Consider the following 22197-nt stretch of genomic DNA (forward strand, 5'->3'; position numbering starts at 1 on the left):
AGCATGTTTTGCATATTAGCATATAAAAAACTAGACAGGAAAACTCTCTTCATTTGGAAAACTGACGAAAGTAGCCTTTGTCAGTAATTATACACTATCAGTGTGTGCTCTTATACAGTCAAAAAGACTAGGCCTATATTGTACTATTATTATGTATTCGGTCATTATTTGCCTTGTAGGATATTCATGACTTCCAGTAAGCAAGCACATTGTTTAGGTTTGGGCTTTGGAACCATTCCGTTATTCAATCAAAATGTTTGGTCTTAATACAAAATAATAGATTTCTTTTCATTTGTTTCCTGTTCCAGAAAATTGGCATCTGTAGTGGTTGTTAAGTGGGCACGATAAACAAAGGCTGTATAACCTGGTCACACAGCAGCCCAATATTTACTTAAGTAAATGAGAGCTTCTTATAAATATAACGCCACGGTCAATGGAGCAGACATTCCTTCACACACAGTCACTTGGGTACTGGTACACACCCAGAGCAGGTGTATTAGGACAGAAACCCTGTCACCTCTATAGAGAGTTTTGACAGAGATCAATTCTGGGATACTGGTTTGTAAATGTCTTGAATTTCAGGAAATTACTCAAGGAAGCTTGGCAGCACAAATAGCAGCTTGCTTCTTCCTTAGCTGTGTGTGATTAATCTGGGAAGAGCTCGTGGAGGGTCTTCACTGCCAGTCTACGGTGGACGAGGTCCTGTAGCCATTGGAGACTAATCAGCACTGGATCCACAAGTCACCAGTGAGGTATGGGCCCACATCAGTTATGATTTCTCAATAACAAATGTCTCTCTCTGTCTCTATCTCTGTCTCTCTCTCTCTCTCTCTCTCTCTCTCTCTCTCTTTATTATTATTAAGCATGATATGCATTATGTCATACCATGCTAATATAATTAATATATGCCTCGGTTTTTTAACATTTGAAATAAGTATGAGGAAAAATAAGGTTGGAGTGGTGTCTTCTGCCCATGTTATCCTTCTATAAAATCATCTCATGTTGTAGGTCAAACACATCAAGCCTACTGAACTCAGATATATCCCCAAAATCTGTTTAGCTCTTTATAAGCAAACAGGAAAATTGCATCATCAAAGATGTGGCTTAGCAAACATAAATTTCAAGGAATCGAGACTTAAAATGGGAATTGATCCAAGTGGAATTACTCAATATTTCAGACGGCATGGGCTTACTGGATACCTTTCTTTCTCTACGGTATGACGTAACATAGGTGCACTGAAGTTTTGTACTGTAGGCCTACGCTTCACAGTATTAATCGACTACTTAGACCTGACCGACTTTTTTTTTACTCTCAAGCCTTAATCTTTAGCCACTTTCTTGAGCTCTAAACTCTCTTTACTGCATGAAAGTTTTAGGAGATTAGACACGGTGACCCGTATTGTCATGTTTGTTTAGTAATAGACTGATTAATGAGCAGTACATCAGTTACAAACGGGCCGTTCAGAAAGGCTGCTAAACCTGCATTGTGAGGCATTGAGTATTTGCAAAGCATTTTTTCCATGGACTGAAAACATAATAATTTTATTTCCGTTCGTTCTGAGCCAAAACATTATTCCCGTTCCAGAATTCCAAGGCCTGAGAGTTTTAGAAGAACAGAATAATGTCCCTTTAAAATTACCTTTGCAAGCATTTCCTTTACAAATGGGTTTATGGAAGGTGGCACAATAGCCTAAGCTTTTTCTGCACAACAGTCATAACGCTTAAATCAAAGCACAAAAAAATAATTTGAGAATGGGGTGAGTTCATCCAAAATGTTTTGTTCATTTTTGGTGTTCATTTTTGTTCTTTGAACCATTTAATTCCTGCTTTTTTTCTGTAAAACTATACAGTCCATTTTGTTTCCCTTATATGATTTTTACAAATATAATTTCAGACAACAGGGATATCCTCACTTATGAGTAGCCAGACCTTTTGGTGCCACCTCTTTTTTTAAATAGGGGGAGTTTCTGGAACATTCTTACTCAATGAATGAGATGAACAGTCCCGTAAATGTTGCCGTTTCCTAATTCTCCTGAAATGAGCCCTGAAGTCTTCAACAAACTCATTTGGAGATCAGTGGAGCTTTAAATCCTTTCGCTAAGGGGGCATGTTTGCGCCCTGCTCTAAAGCCTCCTCTCTGCTGGAAATAAACTAAATTTGCCAGGGTAATGGACTTAGCGCAAGCTGTTGCAGGGGGTGTGTGGGGTTGGGGGTGTGACTGGACACACATCTCCTCTAATCTGACCCCCGGTAAATGCAGAGGCCGTGGATGGCCCAGGACCTTTCATGGGGAATCAGGAGATGAAAGTGAGAATGTGGAAGAGACTGCTGGAGGGAGGGAGGACAAACATAACATGAGGCCATGAGCCTCTTTCAGACTTTCTGGGAGTCAGTCTGTATGGATAACTTCATTTGCTTTGCTCATGGCCACACAGTAGACCCCTCAAAGCCCTTTGCCTTTCACTATGTTATGAGGAAGAGATCCACGCCACACTGACAATAATCGGAAAGGTACACCCTGTGTTGTGTTCCAGCCCGAATCAGCAATTAAATAGTGATGCATGATAGTGCTATACCTTTCAGCTGCTCTCTCAAGGTGTGGTGCTGTTGTAAGATTTTATGAATGGCAGGGATGCTTGCTGTGGTCAAACAAGTCCCAGAATCTCTTCCTGAACATGTGCAATGCGATGACTCTACACAGCCTCCATCGTTCTCCATCTGTGTGTGTCCATACCCCAGGAGGACTGCAATCAGCCAGTCAACACACACATGTATTCACACACACACACGTACATGTACAGTACACGCGCGCGCGCGCACACACACACGCACGCACGCATATACACACACACACACACACACACACACACACACTCACACATTGTCTGTTAATTCGTATTAGAAGATTGTCTGTAAAAGCAAAAATGGAGGAGATTATCTTTATCCCATTTCAGTAGATCAGATCTAAGTGTTTAACTATAATGTCACCTGTGTTGGCCTGGCCCATCTCATGGGAGATTGAATGGAAAAGTCCAAACGTTTTTTTTTTTCCTCGTCTGTGGTGGACTGTCCTCCAAAGGTGGCGATGTCAAGCTGCGTTTGAGTTGAGCGCCATCATCACGCTCACCTCCATTATTAAAAACTCACGCTGACAAAGACCAGGGGAGAGGCGGCTCTTTCAAAAGCCCGAGCGAGGCGTCGGGTTGTCACTTACCTCTGCGTCACACCCTATTCTGGAGTGCTGACCCACAAGTAAGTGACTCAGGGAAATCCAGTTTGCCTCATGCCAGCCACTGTTGCACCGTGACTCCCTCAGACTCCTCTTGGTCAGACCCACAAACCCCAGATTCACACCCACAGATCCCTCAAATATACAGCCCTGTCCAAAACGCTTTAGACCAGTGCTCACCGTAGCATGGACACGACTATACTGGTCCTGCTGAACTCTCGTATGGTATGTGTCAGCTCAGCATCAGTGCAGGTTGTGTAAAAGGTAGTGTAAATACTTTTTTTCTCAGTCTATTGCTTTACTAAATGTGCTCCTATAGATATTGGTGGTGATCATAAAATTGTTTTTTTTTATTTATTTTTTTTAAACTGCATTGTGAAAGTTCCCATCAGTAGAATACAGTGATATAAGTTATTGTGAACTTTCTTGAGCATGAACAGTTTTAGGAATACTAAGTGTTGAGTATCAGGTCAAACTGAATGGGTGGTAAAAATGTTGGATAATTAACTTTTACACAGTAGACAGACAAACACTGAGATCATACAGGGTGTAATCCATTTATCATCTTTATCTTCAAGCAATGTTGACCTGGATTCTTTTACATTACAGCTGCTGAACATCTTTATCTGACATTTAGTAGGAGGGACTCATCGTAGTACTCTCACATTTGTTTTACAAGGTTAAGGTACTAATCATTGTAACACACACTAACCAAATCTTAATCTAAATTTTGAAGTTATTGCTCACAGACTGTAATTGCTTGACCTAACTGCAGACAGAATTAAACAAATTGATTGAATATGATTGAATGTTTTTTTTTTTCTTTTTTTCTTCAATCGCTGGCTGTCGGGGGATGTAGACATGGCAAGCCCCAGGGAAAGCCAGGCAGAGAGCACCGAGTGCCCGACTGAGGTGACCCTCGCAGGGAGCACCGAGACCATCAGCGTGAAGGCAGAGAGCGGGTCGCCTGACATCACTGAGACCTGGAGCGGCCTTCAGGTCCTCTATCTCCCCAGCTTTGACATTCTGTCTATCGATGAGACCACCTGGCTGGGACGGGTCAGGGAACCTTCCCCCACCCCCACCCCAAGCCCTGAGGTTGCTTCAGCCTCCCCGACACGTTGTGCAGTGGAACCAGAGCAGTGTCCCCAGGTCCACAGCTCAGCCCTGGGGGCTCCAGCTATGCCATCAGGGCCGGACGAGGAGCGCTCCCTGGAGCAGATGCAGACCCTGGTCGTGGAGGAAGTGTTGAAGGACATTGAGACGGCCTGCAAGTTGCTCAACATCACACCAGGTGAGAAATTACGTTCACTCAACTTTATCTGCAGTTACCATAATCTCTCGTATACTCCCATATCTCTCGCATCTGTGAAAGTATAACTAATACTACTTACTGAATACTCACTAATCCCTAAGGCGAAATATTGAGTTAATATAGGCCTACATTTTTCATTTTAGATAAAAAATATATATATTTTATGCCGCTCCTTCTTGTCACCATTTGCCACAAAGAGACATAGAGTTGTGGTTAACCAAAAATGTTAACACCCACTAATATACTGAGATGTATAGGCCTACACACAGTAAATTCAAGACAGGTAAAAAGCTGTATGAATACACATTTGACTATTGGTTGTGTATTAAGCTGAACTGATAGCTGGGCCTGTGATGCGCCATAACTCAAGAGGGTAAACACTGAGCAAGCCATGCCTCACGCTAAGCATATGCTCCATGTGTTTCTGTGCCTGTGTGTGTGTGTGTGTGTTATGGCAAATTGCCCTTGGTGAAGACCAGTGTGTGCCACGCCGCCTTGCGCAAACAAATGTTTCTGTGCCTACTCTTTTCACCTTGTATAACCTGCTCTATAAGCAAAGTTATGACTGAAAGTACATACACTGAAAGAAGCATACACTGTTTAAATACTGTAATCTTAAGTAGCCTACATCGGTGGTGGACTGCGGATATATACAGTATGAACATTAATCACGCCACAACAATTTTACGAAACAGTGAATTAACCTCTTTATTTAATTGTTTATTTTCTTGATTTTATTGACTGTACAGGTAAAAAATGTAATTGAATAGATTATTAAGAAATTCAACAAAAGAAAATACAGCCTTGTGGCCATAAAAAATGATCTGGTTCTGAACGTAATTAACCCTGTTCCCTTTTTACTCTATTTACTCAGATATTTTCTAAACAATCACGGTGTTTATTAAACGTTGCCAAAATGTCTTGGAAGTGACACGTGAACTGAGCACAAACACACACACACACACGAACTCAGTCTGTTAATTAGCATTAGAAGATTGTAAAAGACCCAATCTGGTCTGTCCCCTCCTCAGATCCAGTGGACTGGAACACGGGGAACGTCCAGAAGTGGCTGCTGTGGACGGAGCACCTGTACAAGCTGCCCTCCGTGGGCAAGGCCTTCCAGCAGCTGGACGGCAAGGACCTGTGTGCCATGAGCCAGGAGGACTTCCATAAACTCAGCCCCGAGTACAGCGGCACGCTGCACGCCCACCTGGACATATGGAAATCAGGTACGGCACAGCAGAGGTGTGTGTGTGTGTGTGTGTGTGTGTGTGTGTGTGTGTGTGTGTGTGTGTGTGTGTGTGTGTGTGTGTGTGTGTGTGTGTGTGTGTGTGTGTGTGTGTGTGTGACTGCTGAATGAATCCATTTACAGGCTTTAATTTGTGTCCCACTTACAACATGCACACAATGCAGTTTCCAGCAACTGCATTGATTGCATACCTTGTATCATTTATCAAAAGTTGTTGTGGTGTATCGACACATTAGCTTAATCTGCCTGGCTTACCGTATCTTTGAGTTAATGTGTGCTGTTCAAGCTCTAAATATATGTATGGAACATGCATGAGGGAGTGCTGTGTCAACATCATTGTTAGTAAAGCCTTTGAATATGTGCAGTCATCTCGTTTATGGAAGTACACCACGGCTGTTAATTACAGTATTTCTTGATTTGCTTGAAGAAGCTAGGATCCACTAGGACTTAATGAGCACAGCAAAACTCCTCTCTTGTGCACAGCAGAAGTCCTCTCTTGTTAATGTGTTCACACAGGTGGTAGAGATTCCTTGCAAGTCTGAATCTCTGATATACCTGTGTGAAACTCCTTTACACAATTCTTCAATCAGCAATCATTCATTATTCATAAGAGATACCATGTCTGTTCTTTGTTTCTATTTGCAAGTCATGAATAAGGCACATTTAGAGAGTACTCCATTGCCTATTTGGTGAAGAAAACAGTACAGAAAGTGTTCACTGTAGGTCTATTTCAATTAAAAATGACAATGACATGAAATTTTTCATGTCTAGGTGCTTACTGTACATCTTGAGAGGAATGAATACAATTATTTTTTATTCGGTACATTTTGTCTTTCCCGTTTTTTTCTGATACCAGAGAAAAAGATGGAACTGATAAGATGTAGCAAAAATACAAATTTTGAGAACTACTGTATAGAGATTATAGTTACAGATTGTAATTATTGATTGAAATGACACATTGATTTGATATCAGGATGTTTTGAGAGTAACAGCCTTTTGCAAGCAAAATGTGTCATTTTGGCCAGAGAGCGCTTTTGTTCAGACATGGGTGTTAACTGTTTTGAAAACGTGATGTCAGAGTTGGCACAATCATCAAAGCGATCGAGGAAAAACTGTAATACTTCCTCCAGAGGTGGTGTAGTTTATCAAGTCTCATCGACCACAGCATGCATGTGCATTGTATTTGCTCCTCATGGAAGCATCACTTTCAGGCCATGTCGTCTAGGCCTAAACATATTTAGATTTTCACTTTCCAGTCATTGTTAAATAGCTCTCATCTTTTTTCTCTTCCAGCTGCTTGGATGCATGGAAGATGTTCAGTGACTGAGAGACCAACAGGTAGGCTCTTTTCTACCATCCATTCACATTTTCGCATCACTCACAGCATGATAATTCTGACTCATTAATTCAGCTCCATAATGAATATCGATAGTAACATTGTGTAGCCCGATGGAGAGTCTTGAAGGCCTTGTCTGTGCTGTGCAGCAGGAGGTCAGGACGCGTGGCCGGAGGCGGACTCTTCCTGCTCAGGCCAGCCTGTGCACCTGTGGCAGTTTCTCCGGGAGCTGCTGCTCAAGCCCCACAACTACAGCCGCTACATCCGCTGGCTCAATAAGGACAAAGGTAAGCAGCCCAGCGCCTGGCTACTACGCTGATGATACATACACAAGGCACTGTTGCTGAGAAATGTTCCTTGATGTTCTGGTACGTTCCCATTTTGGACAACTTCTTATTCCTTGAGAATCGTAATCCCCAACAGGCAAATTATCAGTATTATCCAATCCAAAAACACATTATGTGGTTGCCCAGCAACATTGTTCAAAAACATTGCCCCACAGTGTTATGGATGCAGTTTCTACTCATTTCACTGATAATGTCCCAGTTAAGTGTTAAGATGGCATGTTTTAGGCCCCAGCCGTGGCACGACAGGCTGGGGCACCTGCACCACACGCCGGCGACCCAGGTCCGATTCCCGTCCCACGGTCCTTTTCCTGTATCCCATCCCAAGTCTCTCTCCTACTCTCTTCCTGTCTCTCTATACTGTCCAATCTGATTAAAGGCATAAAAGCCCCAAAAATATACTTAAGAAATAATAATATAATAAAATAATCGTTCAACATTTATAGAACATAGTGGAATGCCTTCTTTGTGGAATGATTGGTGTATTCAGTAAACATGTGTGATGTTGTTACCTCTCCTCTCTGGCACCACCAGGAATCTTCAAAATCGAAGACTCGGCACAGGTGGCTCGCCTGTGGGGCCAGAGGAAGAACCGGCCAGCCATGAACTACGACAAGCTCAGTCGCTCCATCAGGCAGTACTACAAGAAGGGCATCATACGCAAGCCGGACATGTCCCAAAGACTGGTCTATCAGTTCGTCAACCAGGTGTGAGAGTATCACAGGCAGCAGGCTCTCTCCCTGGGTGCCTCTCATTTGGGCTTTTATGCATCCTCCCTCCCTTCTCGGCCCTCGATCCTCACTGATCTACATAAAGAATGATGGGGCGGCAACAATGAGATAGTCTATCCAGTGTTAGTTATAGATCAGTGGGAACGCCCCTCGAGGATCGAGCATCGAGGATAGAGGAGAGATGTTGAGAGGCACCCCCTGTGTGGGGGTGTTGGAGGAGATGATACAGCCACTGAACCCTGAGTCTGAGTCCATTCCTGAGAGACTGACTATATGAGCCACAGGAAAATACACTCAGCCTGCACTGGCACTGACCGCTGATTTTTTTTCTTCTTCTTCTTCTTTGTATTTTGAGGCGGATCTACCCTGGATCTGTTTTTTCTAAAAAAATATTTATTTTTTTTGATATCGTAGTCAAATGACAAGTTACCCTTTTTAAAACAAGCAGCAGAAAACAAGGTTTTATGATGATATTTTGATATAGTGACAGAAGATGATGACAGAGGAGATTACCTAATGTCCAGTCTTTGATGGTAGCGAGCACTAGTCTAATGCAGATACACACCATAGCTGCAATAACGTCTGATACAGTTGTTTTCGTGTGTTCGCAAGTCAACTCAACATAGCTGAATACACTATTAAACTATATTGGGAGGGCAGAAAAAAAGCCCGTGCCTTAGCCTGTTTGACTCACATTCCAACTGTATGACTTTGTACAACAATTGCCTAATCTGCAGTAGCAGTGCAGTAGATCTATGAAGCAATTTCATGAATAATCTTGTTCTAGGTAGAATCTTGTGTATTTAAATACCTTGAGTACTAGATGCAGTTTGCTTACTTCTGAGAATAAGAGCAGAAAATGAAAATATCAAAATTATCAAAATGCTTTTCTTCATTTTGTACATTTCTCCAATAAAGGGGGAAAAAAGTAAATGGCTTTGGAAAACCAGTCTATGCTATACACCTGCGAGGTTTGCAAATGCGCCATGTTTGTTTACTTTTGACCAGACCACAATAGGCCCAGAGAGGGTTGAAGTGGAGGATCTTTGCTAGGTCATCCAGAGTGGTTAAGCTCTGACCACTGGTGCAAATCAACTGGCTCATGTTCCCATTGGTGCAGTGAAATTAAGGCCACAATGAATGACGGTCATACAAGTATCTGATATTAAAAGGACATCAGCTGAATAGACCACTGTATCAAGTGTCTACTCTGGCTCTACCCTGGGAAATTTCCACTCGTAGCATACACAGCGCATTTAGGGTGTATTGTTTTGTGCCTCCTACAAAGTATTAGTCAGAGAGGGTTCGTAATCAAGGATCTTTGTATTAGCTGCCTAGATCAAACACAAGCTACATGAGGAAAATATGATATTCCAAAGTGAGTGAAGATAGTAATATATCATTGAATTCTTTTGTGTTCAACCAATTAACTTGGCCACATAATGTTTAGGCTGGTTTACACATTTCTCGTGGTTTACACTATAAGCAGAACTAATACTGCCTTAGGGGTTTAATATAACATTATATAACAAACAAACAAATCACATTCAATTTGAATTTAAAGTGGTTTATATTTTACAGACATAATTACTGTTTGAATAAATGACAAATGACAAAAGCCTCTTTTGGAACAGGATATAAAAATAAATTGGTCTGCTGTTTTGTTATTTTTTACGGGATAAGTAAACATCCTTCTCTTAATTCATACAGCAGAATACAGGAAATTCCTCCGATTCATAGTTATATTTACATTTAACAAATATTTCATATGACATGGATGTACCAAACTGTTTACATTATACACATTATACTCTTACCTGGTGCCAGTAGGTACTTCATATAACATGAAAACAAACCATACTCAATATGCATATTATGGACCGGGTGAACACATTAGAACATATCTGGACAAATATAAAAAGGAGAGAAATCTCATTCCAGTGAGATAACATTGAATGACTTTTACCTTAGCATGCTTGCTACAGCATGTATTTTTCTCTTAGCGGTGCTTGTCTCCTGGTGTAATGCTTTCCATGGAAAGAGTGGGGAAGAGATAGCTGGAAGGAAGCTCTAGAGCACAATTTCCCAAAGTCATCTGCCAGATCAAGCCAAAATGGTGACTGAATAGCCAGGACTACGAGCCAAAGTCAATCCACTGTAACCAAGGGAACCAAAGACAATGGTTGGGGTCATCTTATAAGCTGCTCAGAAGGTATCTGATTTCATTTTAGTTCTGAATGTGCAAAGTCAAACCTTCCACATGTTCAGCAGCGCTTTTGTACAAGCCAATCCATGGGGTGAACAGAAACTAAAACCTGTTGGGATGGCTTTGTTTTTACAGTCTGTGGCTTTGATGAGTCTCTTTAGCAGGACGATCATCTTTTGCCTGTGCGGCGGGTCTCCTTCCCATTGCTGATGGAGTTGCCCCCACCTCCAGTGCTGACCACCTTATTACCGTTACTTCCACCTGCCCGGCCTCCGGTCTGGGAGTTGGTAGAGCTGCCAGCTGTCTGAGAAGTTACTCCATTTCCATTTGTTGTCTCGTTCCCTTTAACAAGAGGAGCAAGTCAGAAAAGCTTGAAAGAAATCACCTGGCAACGCATGTTATCACAGCTTCCTAACCTTCCACAGCTATAACATGTCAAGTAACTGTTTATTATAATTCATTTCTGTACCATATATAATTGTATGAGACAAATCTTTTAGTCATACCACTCATTTTCTTGAATTTTTACTTGAATTTCTTTTGGTATATGTTTTACTCTTTTATACCTTTATTGATAGGACAGTTTAGAGAGACAGGAAGTGAATGGGAAAGAGAACAGGGACAGGATCTGAAAAAGACCACAGGGCGGGAATTGAACCCGGGTCGCCAGCATACGATGCAGGTGCCCCAGCCAATTGCACCACAGCTGGGGCCTTGAATTTTCTTTTTAATGAAGCTCAACTGTCTTTCGAAGAATGTGAAGGTGGATGCTGATTTAAAAAGTATCTGAGAACTGAAGGGATACAAAAACTGTTGTCTTCTCAGTGGCATCATATAACCTCCTCTTTAAGCTCCATAAAGTTGACTAATATGGTTCCTTACAATCTGAGCCATGTACAGTATCTGACTGGTCTGTAATGAACACTGCTCATGTGGAGGTTGTTGAAGCAGGGTTAAGTATATGAATTGTACAGTGCAATGATGAAGCGACCTATACAGCATTCACAAGCAACTCAACTCACCACTGGAGGAACCAGAGGTTGCACTGTTGTTTCCATTGTCATTCAAGCTCTGGCAACAAGAACAGGATGGAGAGAGACCATGAGACTGAGGGTCACACTAATTGAACATAGCAAACACTGTCTGCGCACATTACAGAGAAGTTTTAGATCAAGACACACACACAAACCACCGACACACGCACGCACGCACGCACGCACGCACGCACGCACGCACGCACGCACGCACGCACGCACGCACGCACGCACGCACGCACGCACGCACGCACGCACGCACGCACGCACGCACGCACGCACGCACGCACGCACGCACGCACGCACGCACGCACGCACGCACGCACGCACGCACGCACGCACGCACGCACGCACGCACGCACGCACGCACGCACACACACACACACACACACACACACACACACACACACACACACACACACACACACACACACACACACACACACAGCTGTGGTCTATCTCTTACCACTTTGTTGCTTTGGGAAAGGTATTCTGGATTGGGTTCACTGAAGTTTGGCACCTCTGAGTAAACCATGCAGAACCTGAAATAGCCCAGCAGCATGTTAACAACCTCAGACCAAAGTTGAAGCAATAATCCCAGTCATTTTTTCTATATCCTTTCTGGTGTAACTGGGCAATGGCATACATGTTGAATTACTGTACATGCTTAATACATTGTAAGGAGCAGTGAGCCTGTTGTGTTTGGCATTGTGTGTGTAACACTAATGTGCCTATAATGCCGTGCAAGTCCGAGTGAGTGTGAATGATTCTTTGTTCAGTTATAGATCTCCGATTTCGATTGCTTTGTAGAGTTATGTTAGTCATCCTCTTAGCAATCTGCTTTAAATTCCCTATGTGGTTTCCCTGGTGTGTAACCACTGCCAGCTATTTTGAGCCCTTGCATCAGTGTTTGTCTTAAAGAGTCACTTCACCCCATAACTCCACCTACTTCACATTTCTGAAAACGGCTTTCAAAATGGGCGAGACGTTCTGAAATTTGGAGAGAGAGTGCATCACTGCTGCAACCAATCAACCATGGTGATTTCGTGTCAATCTGGGAATGAGTGCTGCAGACATGGCTTATCACAGGTAGGCTAATCAGGGCAGCAGGTGTTGGGGCGTTTCAGTCCTAATTTGTAACGACCCGGTGACGTAGTGTCGGACTAGAAGTACAGGACAACGTCAGCATTCCAATAGTATTTTGGACCAACATGCCATGGCATGTTTTCAAACGGTAGTATGCGCGAGAGAGCAATATCTCCAATACAAAATCAGACGAAATGTTACTTTTGTCGAGAAACACGATTTTTGTCAATATTAACCCTGGTAATAGTACAGTTCACCACTTATGAGTATTTTCAATCAATCAACAGCTCAAAAAACCTATTTTAGGGTGCAGTGACCCTTTAACACTAGCACCAGTGTCTGTCTTACATGTGTTGCATTATGTTTGCATCATAGATAGAACTATACTTTATGTATACAGTCTACTACAGTATGATTTACATATGGCATTTCAGGGATTCCATGAGATGATCAACTTACTCTCCAATCTTCTGCAGCTCTCCTCCTCTTCCAGTGTAGAGAGTGAGGCAGCCTTTGAAAACAGAGGCATAACTGGAAACACACACACACACACACACACACACACACACACACACACACACACACACACACACACACACACACACACACACACACAAAACCCTCACATCACTTCAGATGTCAGCACAAAGAGGACTGAGATTAAATTTGGCATAGCATTTCAAACAGTGCATCAGTTATGAAACAGATCCATGTTTATACTCTTCTAGATAAAGAGATGACGGCCGTCTTCTTCTCACCCTTTTGTAAGTTTGATGATGTCTCCTGTCTGAATGAGTCCTCCCACCTCATCCCAGACAGAGATGCTGATGCTGCCGGTCTTATCTGCCACTTTACATGTACGCACTTCATGGCCATCCTTAGTTTTGGTTACGCGTCCTTTAAAATCAGAGGTAAGACAGAATTTGACATAGGCACACTATCTGCATGTCAGGCATGGACAACAGCAAGAGTGAGTGTTACAGCATGCAAAATAATCAAAATGGGAACACAATGGATGTGTTTAAAAAAAAATAAAAATAATAATAATAATAAAATGCCACAATATGCAGAGGCAATAACCCAAGCAAGTACCTGTTTCCAAGACAATAAATAATACGTTCAGGTTTTTTAGTCCTGGCTTGATGTCTTTGACGAAGGTCTCGGTTGTCATGTTTGCAGAACATCTAAATTACAGGCTTGAAATGACAGAGGTTGATCAAGTTCCCGCCAAACCTTGAGGAATAAATTATGGAAACAATATTTACTGTATCTTGCAACGCATTAAATGGTTATTATAGCCTAGTAATTGCATTCTAATAAGCTAGTACAACTTTGACAGAACTGACTTGTTGGGGGCTATCAATGTAATTGGCAGGACAACTGGTTTAGCTAACGTTGACTGGCTGTATTAACTTAGCAAATGCTTTTGCCAATATCACATTTCTGGTTAAGTACACACATGCATATTGCAGTAATGATATTGATTCACGTTTATAGTAAGTATTGAAAGTATACATGTTAAAGAATAACGTTACCAGCGCGCTCTACATCTTGCAGCTTAATGTTTGCTAACTGGGATCTTCTATCAGGAACCAGTTAGCGATAGCTAGCTAGCTAGCAAGCCAGCAAGGAGGGCACCAACAGAAGAGCTGAAGCTGTTTATGATGCTAAAACTTTTAGGCGTACGGGTAAAATTGCAGTCACTTAAATAAGGCTAATGGCTATTTTATTACCAACTCGCGCAGTGTGTGGAAGAAATGAAAAGCAAACCTTATTTTACGTTGATGTAATCTTGTTTATTTTTTCCATAGCATCATACACTACCGGAAACATTTGGCAGAAGACACCCTATTGGTCAAACGAAATGTATATCAACGTTATTACCCAACCGTAGTGGTGCAGTGTGATCATGTGTTTAGGGACGTGTGCATAAGTGGTCAGCAAACAGGAAGGATACGCGCACAACGGGATAACTTTGGAAACAGGCGAGTAACGTGAAATTATAACCGCGTTTGAGCTCTCAACGCTTGGGATTTCAGTCAACATAAATTGTGAACAACATTCACAAAGGGGTTGTAATCCCTAACCATGTCTTTATAACGCCGTCGCCCCACTACTTTGTTTATGACATTAAAAAAAATACTGCCTCCTCCAAGTATGCAGATGAGAGCATTTTTGATACAGTCTGTGGCAAACTCAAAAGACCTACTACACGAGGTAAGGTAAGAAATGGTTCAAACTTTGCCTACAAATTGCATAATCAGATGGCCAGACTTACCCATCTCCGCTGATTACAGCAGCGGTTAATGTAACAAACGTTAACATGACATGACATGACCTGGCTAATCCTATCTGTATTCTGACTTAAAATGTCACCTTTCTGTGACTTATCATGAAATAAGGTTTGATTGCGGTTGAGATTAGTGTTCTTGAATAGCTCTACACCTGCAACGATGTCGAAATGACATTGTTTTCATAATTACAGCAAGCACTGTGGATGCAGTGTTCGGCCTACCAGTATTGCAAATGTATAATAGAAAATCCGTGAATAAGATATTCTTATTTGGACATAATCACTCATGAGGTGTTAAAGATCAGCTTAAAGATTGAAACTTTCTGTTTTACTGAATCTGCTGTAACATGTGCCACAGAAGTGTCTGATTGCATGCTTACTATCCACTCATAGTGATGTAGTAGTGCTAGTGCCACCAATGTGAACAGCCTCCTGATTTTTTTTTTTTTTCTTCGCCACTAAAATAATGAATGGCTGGAATCTGTCCTAGGCTGTGGCAGCCCAAGTGATGTGCCATGGGGTACGACACTAACCGCTTCCAGGGGCACGTGGATGAAGACCTGTTGTGCCCCATATGCAGTGGTGTGCTGGAGGAGCCTGTACAGGTATAGCCTTCTATCCACTCTCATGTTCTGTTCCTCTGCAGAGGCTGATTTCGGTGTAGTGAAACCCAATTCTGGGACTTTTGATGCCGTTTTGCCATTGTCTAACCATAGAACCATGCTGATACTACTCTTACTATTACTAATACTACTACTACTACTACTACTACTACTACTACTATGAAGTGTTTATTCAAGTAATGAAAGCCAAAAAAAGCCTGCACTTTGCGTAATCTGATTTTGTTTTTTCAATATTGCACAGATGGATTTTTGCTTCAATCTTTATTGAAGCCAGATTTACACTCTGGTCTTAAATGTACAGACAGGTGTAGGTGGTGTTTTCAGGAGAATGTCAGTTAATGTATTTCAACATAATTTTGAGTGGTGAGTTAATAGGAGCTGATTATACAGATACACTTATACTTACACCTTAAAATATAACCATTTGATCAGTTTCCGTTGTGTTGTGATATCTTGTGTAGATAAATCAGATTGATATTAATTCCCCTTTAAACACAGACACCTGCTTGCAGGAAGTGGTGTGTGTGTGTGCATGGGAAGGGGGGGGGTTGATGTGACTCAGCATATCTTAAGCTAGATACCGGCTGTAGTTGTGTCTCTGTCCCACTGTCACACAGAGATGCTCTCCTTTCGTGGGTTTAATGCCGGTCATATCAGAATGGGCATAACTGTGTATCTAAGCTTTGAACAGAATGTCCGGGTCGTCCGACAGATGAGTAGAATCCACATGAAGAGGGAGCGAGAAGGACAGGAGGGAGACAGATCAGCTTTCGTAGAGATGCAGTAACACGGGGAAGGAGGGGAGAGGAGAGGAAAGGAAAGGAGAGGAGAGGAGAGGAGAGTTGCAGAGAGAGGGAAGAGGATGAGAAGAAGTGGTAGGGGGATGACTTTTCCCTTGCACATTTGAGTGCAAGGCTAAGTCGTCCTTGAGCAGCTTGATGAGACGTGACGATGAGCTATCTGGATGCAAGAAATGTTTGCTCCGAAATATTTCTACATCCTGATGGTGGACAGGTATGAGATAAGTTAAGAGAGAGGTGAGTGACTATGTTCTTTTTTTAGTCTGTTTTTGTGCACGCGCGCCTGGTAATGTGTCATGTCAGCATAGGTCAAGAAGTTATTTCAGCAGCATTGACGGTGTGTGTGTGTGTGTGTGTGTGCATGGTCTCCCTGTGGTTCAATCTGTATGGGGACTTGCGCAGTGGGTTGGCAGCCATACAGGAGTCTGAATGCAGAGCACAGTCGCATTTCCCTGAGAAAGTAATGGGCCAGTCTGCACTTTATAGCTGCACTTAAGTTAATAAAGAGGAAAGAGTCCGTTTATGCACACGTGCACATGCTGAGCGTAATATATGGGTTTGGCATCAGCCACCGACCTCCAGTCGATAATGCTCAAGTCTCCAGAGACGGAGAGGCACTGTGCAGCGATGGGCTGAAACTGAGACGCGCATACAGATCGCTCACCGCTCCAGTGCGCCTCACCTGACCTTGTGTCTCTATGTGATTGCATGTGTGTGTGCGCATTTGTACACTGTGTGAGTGTGTACTACACATGGGTGTCTGTGTGTGTGTGTGTGTGTGCGGGCGCGTGCCTGCGTGCAAACGTCCTTCTGACCTTTGCAAGGGGTTAGCATGTTGACAGTTGTAATGCTAATGCTAGATGTTATCCATCCCTGATGTGATCACCCGCAGCACAGCAGTTCTCTGATGATTGATTGGCAGAGTGCTTGGATGGAGACCCTGTCTGCTAAAAGAGTCAAGACTGACAGGCTTTATCACGTAGAACTGCAACAGCGTAAACACCCAGAGTTGCTTCTGCTGCAGGTTTACTGTGGAGCACTTGCATTTCAAACCAACTGCCGGTGTTGCCGTAAATGTCCCACAAATGGCTGACTCTGTCCACACAAACGGCTGACTCTGGTGTCACCCCCCGCAGGCCACGGACTGCGAGCACGCCTTCTGCAATGCCTGCATCACCCAATGGATCTCCCAGCAGAGCACCTGCCCCGTGGATCGCTCCCAGGTCACGCTGGCCCAGCTGCAGCCGGTGCCCCGCATCATGCGCAACATGCTGTCCAAGCTGCAGCTGAGCTGTGACAACAGTGCCTTCGGCTGCACGGCCGTGCTGCGACTCAGCCAGCTGCAGTCACATCTCAGGGAGTGCGAGCACAACCCCAAGAAACCGGTCATGTGCGAGCGAGGCTGTGGGTGAGTAGTGAGCGTGTGTGTGGGTGGGTTTTCAATTTTGTGTTTTAAAGACCTTTTTAAGGATTAGTGAGCAGATCCTCAAATAGTCCCCTCATATTTCCTCATACAAGGAGGACTCCCCTAACTGTTTGCTGGTATTGACATTTGAATGGAGTTGACATTTGAGTAGATCAAGATTAGATGTTAATGTAATTTAGGTGCCTTTTGTTGGGTACGTTCTTGAGTCTTTTTTTAAAGGCCTACGTAGTTCTCTTCAAGATAACACAGTTATCCTACTTTTGAAGGAGACCCATCCCATTTAGTTCTTATGTGTTATCGGTTTTCTTTCCATAACCTTTTTGCAGGCTGGAAATTCCCAAGGATGAGTTGGCCCAACACAACTGCGTGGGGCACCTCCGCACTTTGGTTCAGAAGCAGCAAGGCAAGATCGCAGAGCTGGAGAAAACGGCCTCAGAACACAAACACCAACTGGCTGAGCAGGTCTGGTCCTACGGCCTGTGCTGCTGGCCAAATCATCTTCTCTTAATCGCATCATCGGTGTGGCATCACTATAAAAACATGAGTATGGGGCAGTTAGTTATAGAACAGTCCTATCTGCTTCTTTATTAACCTCGAATGGCATTTAAAAAATGTGTGTGTGTATTTTGGATAGGTGCATGTAGAGCTGGGGAGCGTATGACCCGCTAACAGCCCAGCTAGAAATGTGCAGCTTATGCCCTTTCACCTAAATCAGGACTTTTACTGTTATGTTTTAGAAACGTGATATCCAGCTACTGAAGGCCTACATGCGAGCTCTTCGCACGACCAACCCCAGCTTACAGAACCTGGAGGAGACCATTGAGTACAATGAGATTCTAGAGTGAGTATCACTTTTATTTTATTTTTTTTAAGGTGTGTGTCTGTGTGTGTGTGTGTGGGGGGGGGCTGTTTTCAGTTTTATTTTTATTTTGTTGTATTCATTGCAACATTCATTAGTATTCATTTAATCAGATTAAATAGTTAATAGATCCCCTCTGACCCTAGTGTAGTGACTTGAGTGTAGCCCTAGTTACTAGTCTGGCTCCTTGCAATGTGTTTCCGTTTCGCTGTAGGACAAGTCCGTGATGAAATGGGATTACGTTAGTTTTGAAATCTAAAGTGGCTGTGGTAAACTGTAGTAGTAACGTCTGCAAACCTCAATAATTGCAGTTAGAAGAATGTATACATTCATGCACAAAATGTAAATGCATTGTTTCCTGACTGGAGATACAATTTACAATCAGTTTGTAAAGGTTAAGTGAAGAAGGGGTAACATTAAAGGGGACTGGGCAACTATTTCAACGTATTGAACCCGTTTAGAAATCATTTGGTGGTTTAGAAAATGGTGACTTTCCCCACACCCTCTAGCGTCCCCAGGCCGAAACTCATTTGAAATCGTGTTTCTTACCTTGCAACATCCACATTGTTCTGCTGAACTCATGACAACCGTTTTGCTGACTTGTAAACAAGTCCATGTGCTTTATCGTTACTTTTTTCCACAGTTAATAAGAAATAGCATGGACACTTTCTCCAGCAGAGGGGGAAATATAGCTAATACTACCAAGGGGGGCTTTAAGAATCTCTGATCAATGTGCTTGGTTAGACTGAACCAATGATCTCAAAGTTAAAGTAAAGTCTATGCCCATTACCAAACATTTCCCAAAGGAGAGAGTACCCAGACTCTCTTCACAAAATGAAATGAAACCAGGCTAGTGAATTGTGATGAGTGTAATTGGACTTGTAATAACTTGTCCCGCAACACTGGCCCCTGCAGGTGGGTGGGTTCATTGCAGCCAGCTCGTGTGACCCGATGGGGAGGCATGATCTCCACGCCCGACGCTGTTCTACAGGCAGTCATCCGACGCTCACTGGTGGACAGCGGCTGCCCTCCGTCCATCGTCGGCGATCTGATCGAGAACGCCCACGAGCGGAACTGGCCCGGGGGACTGGCCACGCTGGAAACACGGCAGATGAATCGCCGCTACTACGAACTCTACGTGGCTAAGCGCATCCCTGGGAAACAGGCCGTGGTGGTGTTGGCCTGTGAGAACCAACACATGGCTGAAGACATGATCCTTGAGCCTGGTCTCGTCATGATCTTTGCCCATGGAGTGGAGGACATTTTGTAGTCTGGGTGCAATAGTAATGTAGGCCATCACTTGGACATTGAATAAAACTGAATAAGGTATTAGTTTAACAGGTGTTGGAAGATACTGGAGGACAGTCTGACGTTCTAGTCACTCAGTTGATTATGTGATTATGCTGCAACTTTGTGGTGCAGAGGCATTTGCAGTTAACTTTGTCTCTCCATTTCAACACCAGACGAAACGACTGACTCAGAGTAAATGCTCATGTTGTTTTACCTTATATAGACTGGGGACGTATAGAAAACAGTTTATGTTGCATGGGGTGAGAACTTGGTCGACCATGCTAGCATGAAATGCAGAAATGTTGTGGTGGAAGTGTCTGAACTGAAGTTCACATATCACTAACACGAACACTCACACATTCACACGCACAAAACACACAGACGCATAAATAGCCCCAGCAACTTTTCTGTATTTGTGTAAGGTTCCCTAATGACATTAACACAAGACTGACAGAACTCTGCTGTGCTGTGAAGAAAGCAGGTGGGTTTGAGAATTTTAAGCTGCTGTGACTATGGTCATGTTTATCTATAAAATAGCCTGGCTCCTAACAACAAATACAGCACTGCTTTAGAATACCTCACATATTCCTCATTTATTATTTTGTGTGGTTTGTCAAAATAATGTGCAGTTTTGAGTGGACAATGCAATCCATGGTTTTATGACTTTCTTTACAATAGCCTCGGGTCATTGTTGGACAGTTCGTCATCTACGAAAGTAGAGGCAGGAGCTGGCACACTACATTTTTGCAGTGTCTTTCAATTTTTTCGGAGAATGGATTTGCCCAGAAATCTGAACTCATTTTAGCCCTAATCCCTTGGCAGCATAGTTATAATGATAGTTCCTTGGACACCGCTTCTGATAAGCTTGACCATATCTGCTTTTCCCCATTCCTTTCAGTGTCTGAATCTTCATTTTTAATATTTTCCAACACATTTCCTTCATTTGACAGAACAATGTACTGTAATAATTTTAGTAAAGAAAATTCTTCTACACATTCAGAGCCAATGAAACCAAAACATCAAAGCAATATTAATATATGAACTTTCATACCCTTATACACAGTAAAGCGGTTTTGACTGAGAGCAGTAGAATGTTCAAGGCTGTTTTTGGTCTAATTTCTTAATGGGTTATTTGTAAATGGATTTGAAATTGTATTGTTTCTGTTTTAAGTGTTCTAAAGAATTTGATCGTAAATGTTTAATGCATGATTCATGAATGTGTTTTTTTTAAAAATGGCTCTCAGGAAGTGGTGAGTCACTCATCCAAGATTTTGTTTACTTTTTTTGAGTGTTGTGATTTGCATTCAGTATTTTTTTGCTTGTGACCGTGTTGCAAGTTGTATGCAGAATATAATGTCTGTGTACGCATTGAAGAAGATATCCCCTGTAAACACTCCAATATGAATTATATTTATTGTCTCTGATCTCTTTGTGTAAGGACAGTCATAGTAATTACTATTGTGCGTCTGTGCAGCATTTGATGGGCATGTAGGGTGTTGTATTAACCTGTTTGGCCTTGGCTCAAATCTAATTTTTGCTGTGTGTCCTGCTACTACACTTCTCAAAGCATGTGGATTGAAGCTATAGTGGAAGAAACTCAGCAACTGAGAAGGGGAGCCATCTTCTTTTCGCAAGCTCACTTAGAGTTAATAATAACTGTTATTACATGCTAAGGCTTGAGACATACCTTGTTCTTGTGTAAGGCTCCAGAGTAGGCTACTCTGAGCCAGACGTATTCACAGAGTGGAATATTTCACCTCACCCTCAGAAGGTGTTTCAGTGTAGATTTTTTTAGCATCCTTAATCAGGAGCTTGATAGGCCAAGATATGCTGAAAGTATATCTTTCACTTTTTTGGAAAGACACTGATCTATTTCAAAGCTGATCTCTGGCTAGACTTAGTTTTAGAGGAGAGGAATGTTTTAAGAACATTTGTGTGACAGTCCATCCAGACATAACAGTGTCAAGAATTCCTTTTTGATTTGAGTGCTGTAAACTATGAGCAGTCAATATAGGCCTACTCCCATTTTTATCTTTGAATTCACAGTCCCTTCAAATATGGCTTTGCAGGCCTATACATCTGTTGTGAGTGACAGCTGGTGAGTATAGAAAAACAGGTCTCAATCTGAAAGTGGGTTAATGGACCTCTGACAGACACCCATCGATTATTCCGTTTCAACGCGCAGAGCATAATGTTCACGGGATTATGTCATTACTTCTGATTAATCCAATCACATTATGTCGTTTTTCTAAACAACGCACTTAATTGAAAATTCAACACAATTCATTATAGTGGGCTATCTCAAAGTCTTCTAAAATGAATTGGATTAGTGAAGGAGGGCGCCTCTCCTCACTGTGACGATCCTCTGCTGCTATT

The 22197-nt window shown here is 42.6% G+C and overlaps 3 protein-coding genes across 6 annotated transcripts; 2 read left to right on the top strand and 1 right to left on the bottom strand.

The window, feature by feature from the left end:
- The first annotated feature begins 641 nt into the window (after positions 1–641).
- Positions 642–8186, top strand: LOC134092641 (SAM pointed domain-containing Ets transcription factor-like). The gene is made up of 6 exons (XM_062545662.1): positions 642–752; positions 4089–4523; positions 5576–5773; positions 7087–7131; positions 7279–7416; positions 8008–8186. The coding sequence occupies exons 2-6, from the start codon at positions 4091–4093 to the stop codon at positions 8184–8186; spliced, it is 993 nt and encodes a 330-aa protein (XP_062401646.1). The 5' UTR covers positions 642–752; positions 4089–4090.
- A 1322-nt stretch (positions 8187–9508) lies between these two features.
- Positions 9509–14365, bottom strand: nabp2 (nucleic acid binding protein 2). Of its 3 annotated transcripts, none has more exons than XM_062545664.1 (7): positions 14301–14365; positions 13623–13763; positions 13289–13427; positions 12990–13061; positions 11911–11986; positions 11433–11481; positions 9509–10752 (listed from the first exon to the last, which is right to left on the bottom strand). In XM_062545664.1, exons 2-7 carry the CDS (start codon positions 13699–13701, stop codon positions 10580–10582), a joined length of 588 nt encoding a protein of 195 aa, XP_062401648.1. In that variant the 5' UTR covers positions 13702–13763; positions 14301–14365; the 3' UTR covers positions 9509–10579. The 3 variants fall into 3 exon arrangements, with proteins under 3 accessions (XP_062401648.1, XP_062401647.1, XP_062401649.1); XM_062545663.1 differs by lacking the exon at positions 14301–14365 and adding an exon at positions 14066–14294; XM_062545665.1 differs by lacking the exon at positions 14301–14365 and adding an exon at positions 14046–14294.
- Positions 14366–14476: 111 nt separating this feature from the next.
- On the top strand, positions 14477–21245 carry LOC134092645 (E3 ubiquitin-protein ligase NRDP1-like). Of its 2 annotated transcripts, none has more exons than XM_062545668.1 (6): positions 14477–14752; positions 15314–15428; positions 17383–17654; positions 17999–18134; positions 18410–18513; positions 19447–21245. In XM_062545668.1, exons 2-6 carry the CDS (start codon positions 15339–15341, stop codon positions 19799–19801), a joined length of 957 nt encoding a protein of 318 aa, XP_062401652.1. In that variant the 5' UTR covers positions 14477–14752; positions 15314–15338; the 3' UTR covers positions 19802–21245. The 2 variants fall into 2 exon arrangements, with proteins under 2 accessions (XP_062401652.1, XP_062401651.1); XM_062545667.1 differs by having other exon boundaries at positions 14477–14747.
- Positions 21246–22197: the final 952 nt, after the last annotated feature.

Source organism: Sardina pilchardus, chromosome 9 (genome assembly GCF_963854185.1).
Source record: "Sardina pilchardus chromosome 9, fSarPil1.1, whole genome shotgun sequence".
In the NCBI taxonomy this organism is placed as follows: domain Eukaryota; kingdom Metazoa; phylum Chordata; class Actinopteri; order Clupeiformes; family Clupeidae; genus Sardina; species Sardina pilchardus.

Bases quoted from the DNA above. Each gene is read 5' to 3' on its own strand.
- LOC134092641 (XM_062545662.1), top strand. From the start codon at position 4,091: ATGGCAAGCCCCAGGGAAAGCCAGGCAGAGAGCACCGAGTGCCCGACT. The intron at 4,524-5,575 runs GTGAGAAATTAC...TCCCCTCCTCAG, and splicing joins GTTGCTCAACATCACACCAG to ATCCAGTGGACTGGAACACG. The intron at 7,417-8,007 runs GTAAGCAGCCCA...TGGCACCACCAG, and splicing joins CTGGCTCAATAAGGACAAAG to GAATCTTCAAAATCGAAGAC.
- nabp2 (XM_062545664.1), bottom strand. From the start codon at position 13,701: ATGACAACCGAGACCTTCGTCAAAGACATCAAGCCAGGACTAAAAAAC. The intron at 13,428-13,622 runs GTACTTGCTTGG...CTGATTTTAAAG, and splicing joins ATTTATTGTCTTGGAAACAG to GACGCGTAACCAAAACTAAG. The intron at 11,482-11,910 runs GTAAGAGATAGA...TCTTGTTGCCAG, and splicing joins TTTCCCAAAGCAACAAAGTG to AGCTTGAATGACAATGGAAA.
- LOC134092645 (XM_062545668.1), top strand. From the start codon at position 15,339: ATGGGGTACGACACTAACCGCTTCCAGGGGCACGTGGATGAAGACCTG. The intron at 18,135-18,409 runs GTCTGGTCCTAC...GTTATGTTTTAG, and splicing joins AACACCAACTGGCTGAGCAG to AAACGTGATATCCAGCTACT. The intron at 18,514-19,446 runs GTGAGTATCACT...TGGCCCCTGCAG, and splicing joins GAGTACAATGAGATTCTAGA to GTGGGTGGGTTCATTGCAGC.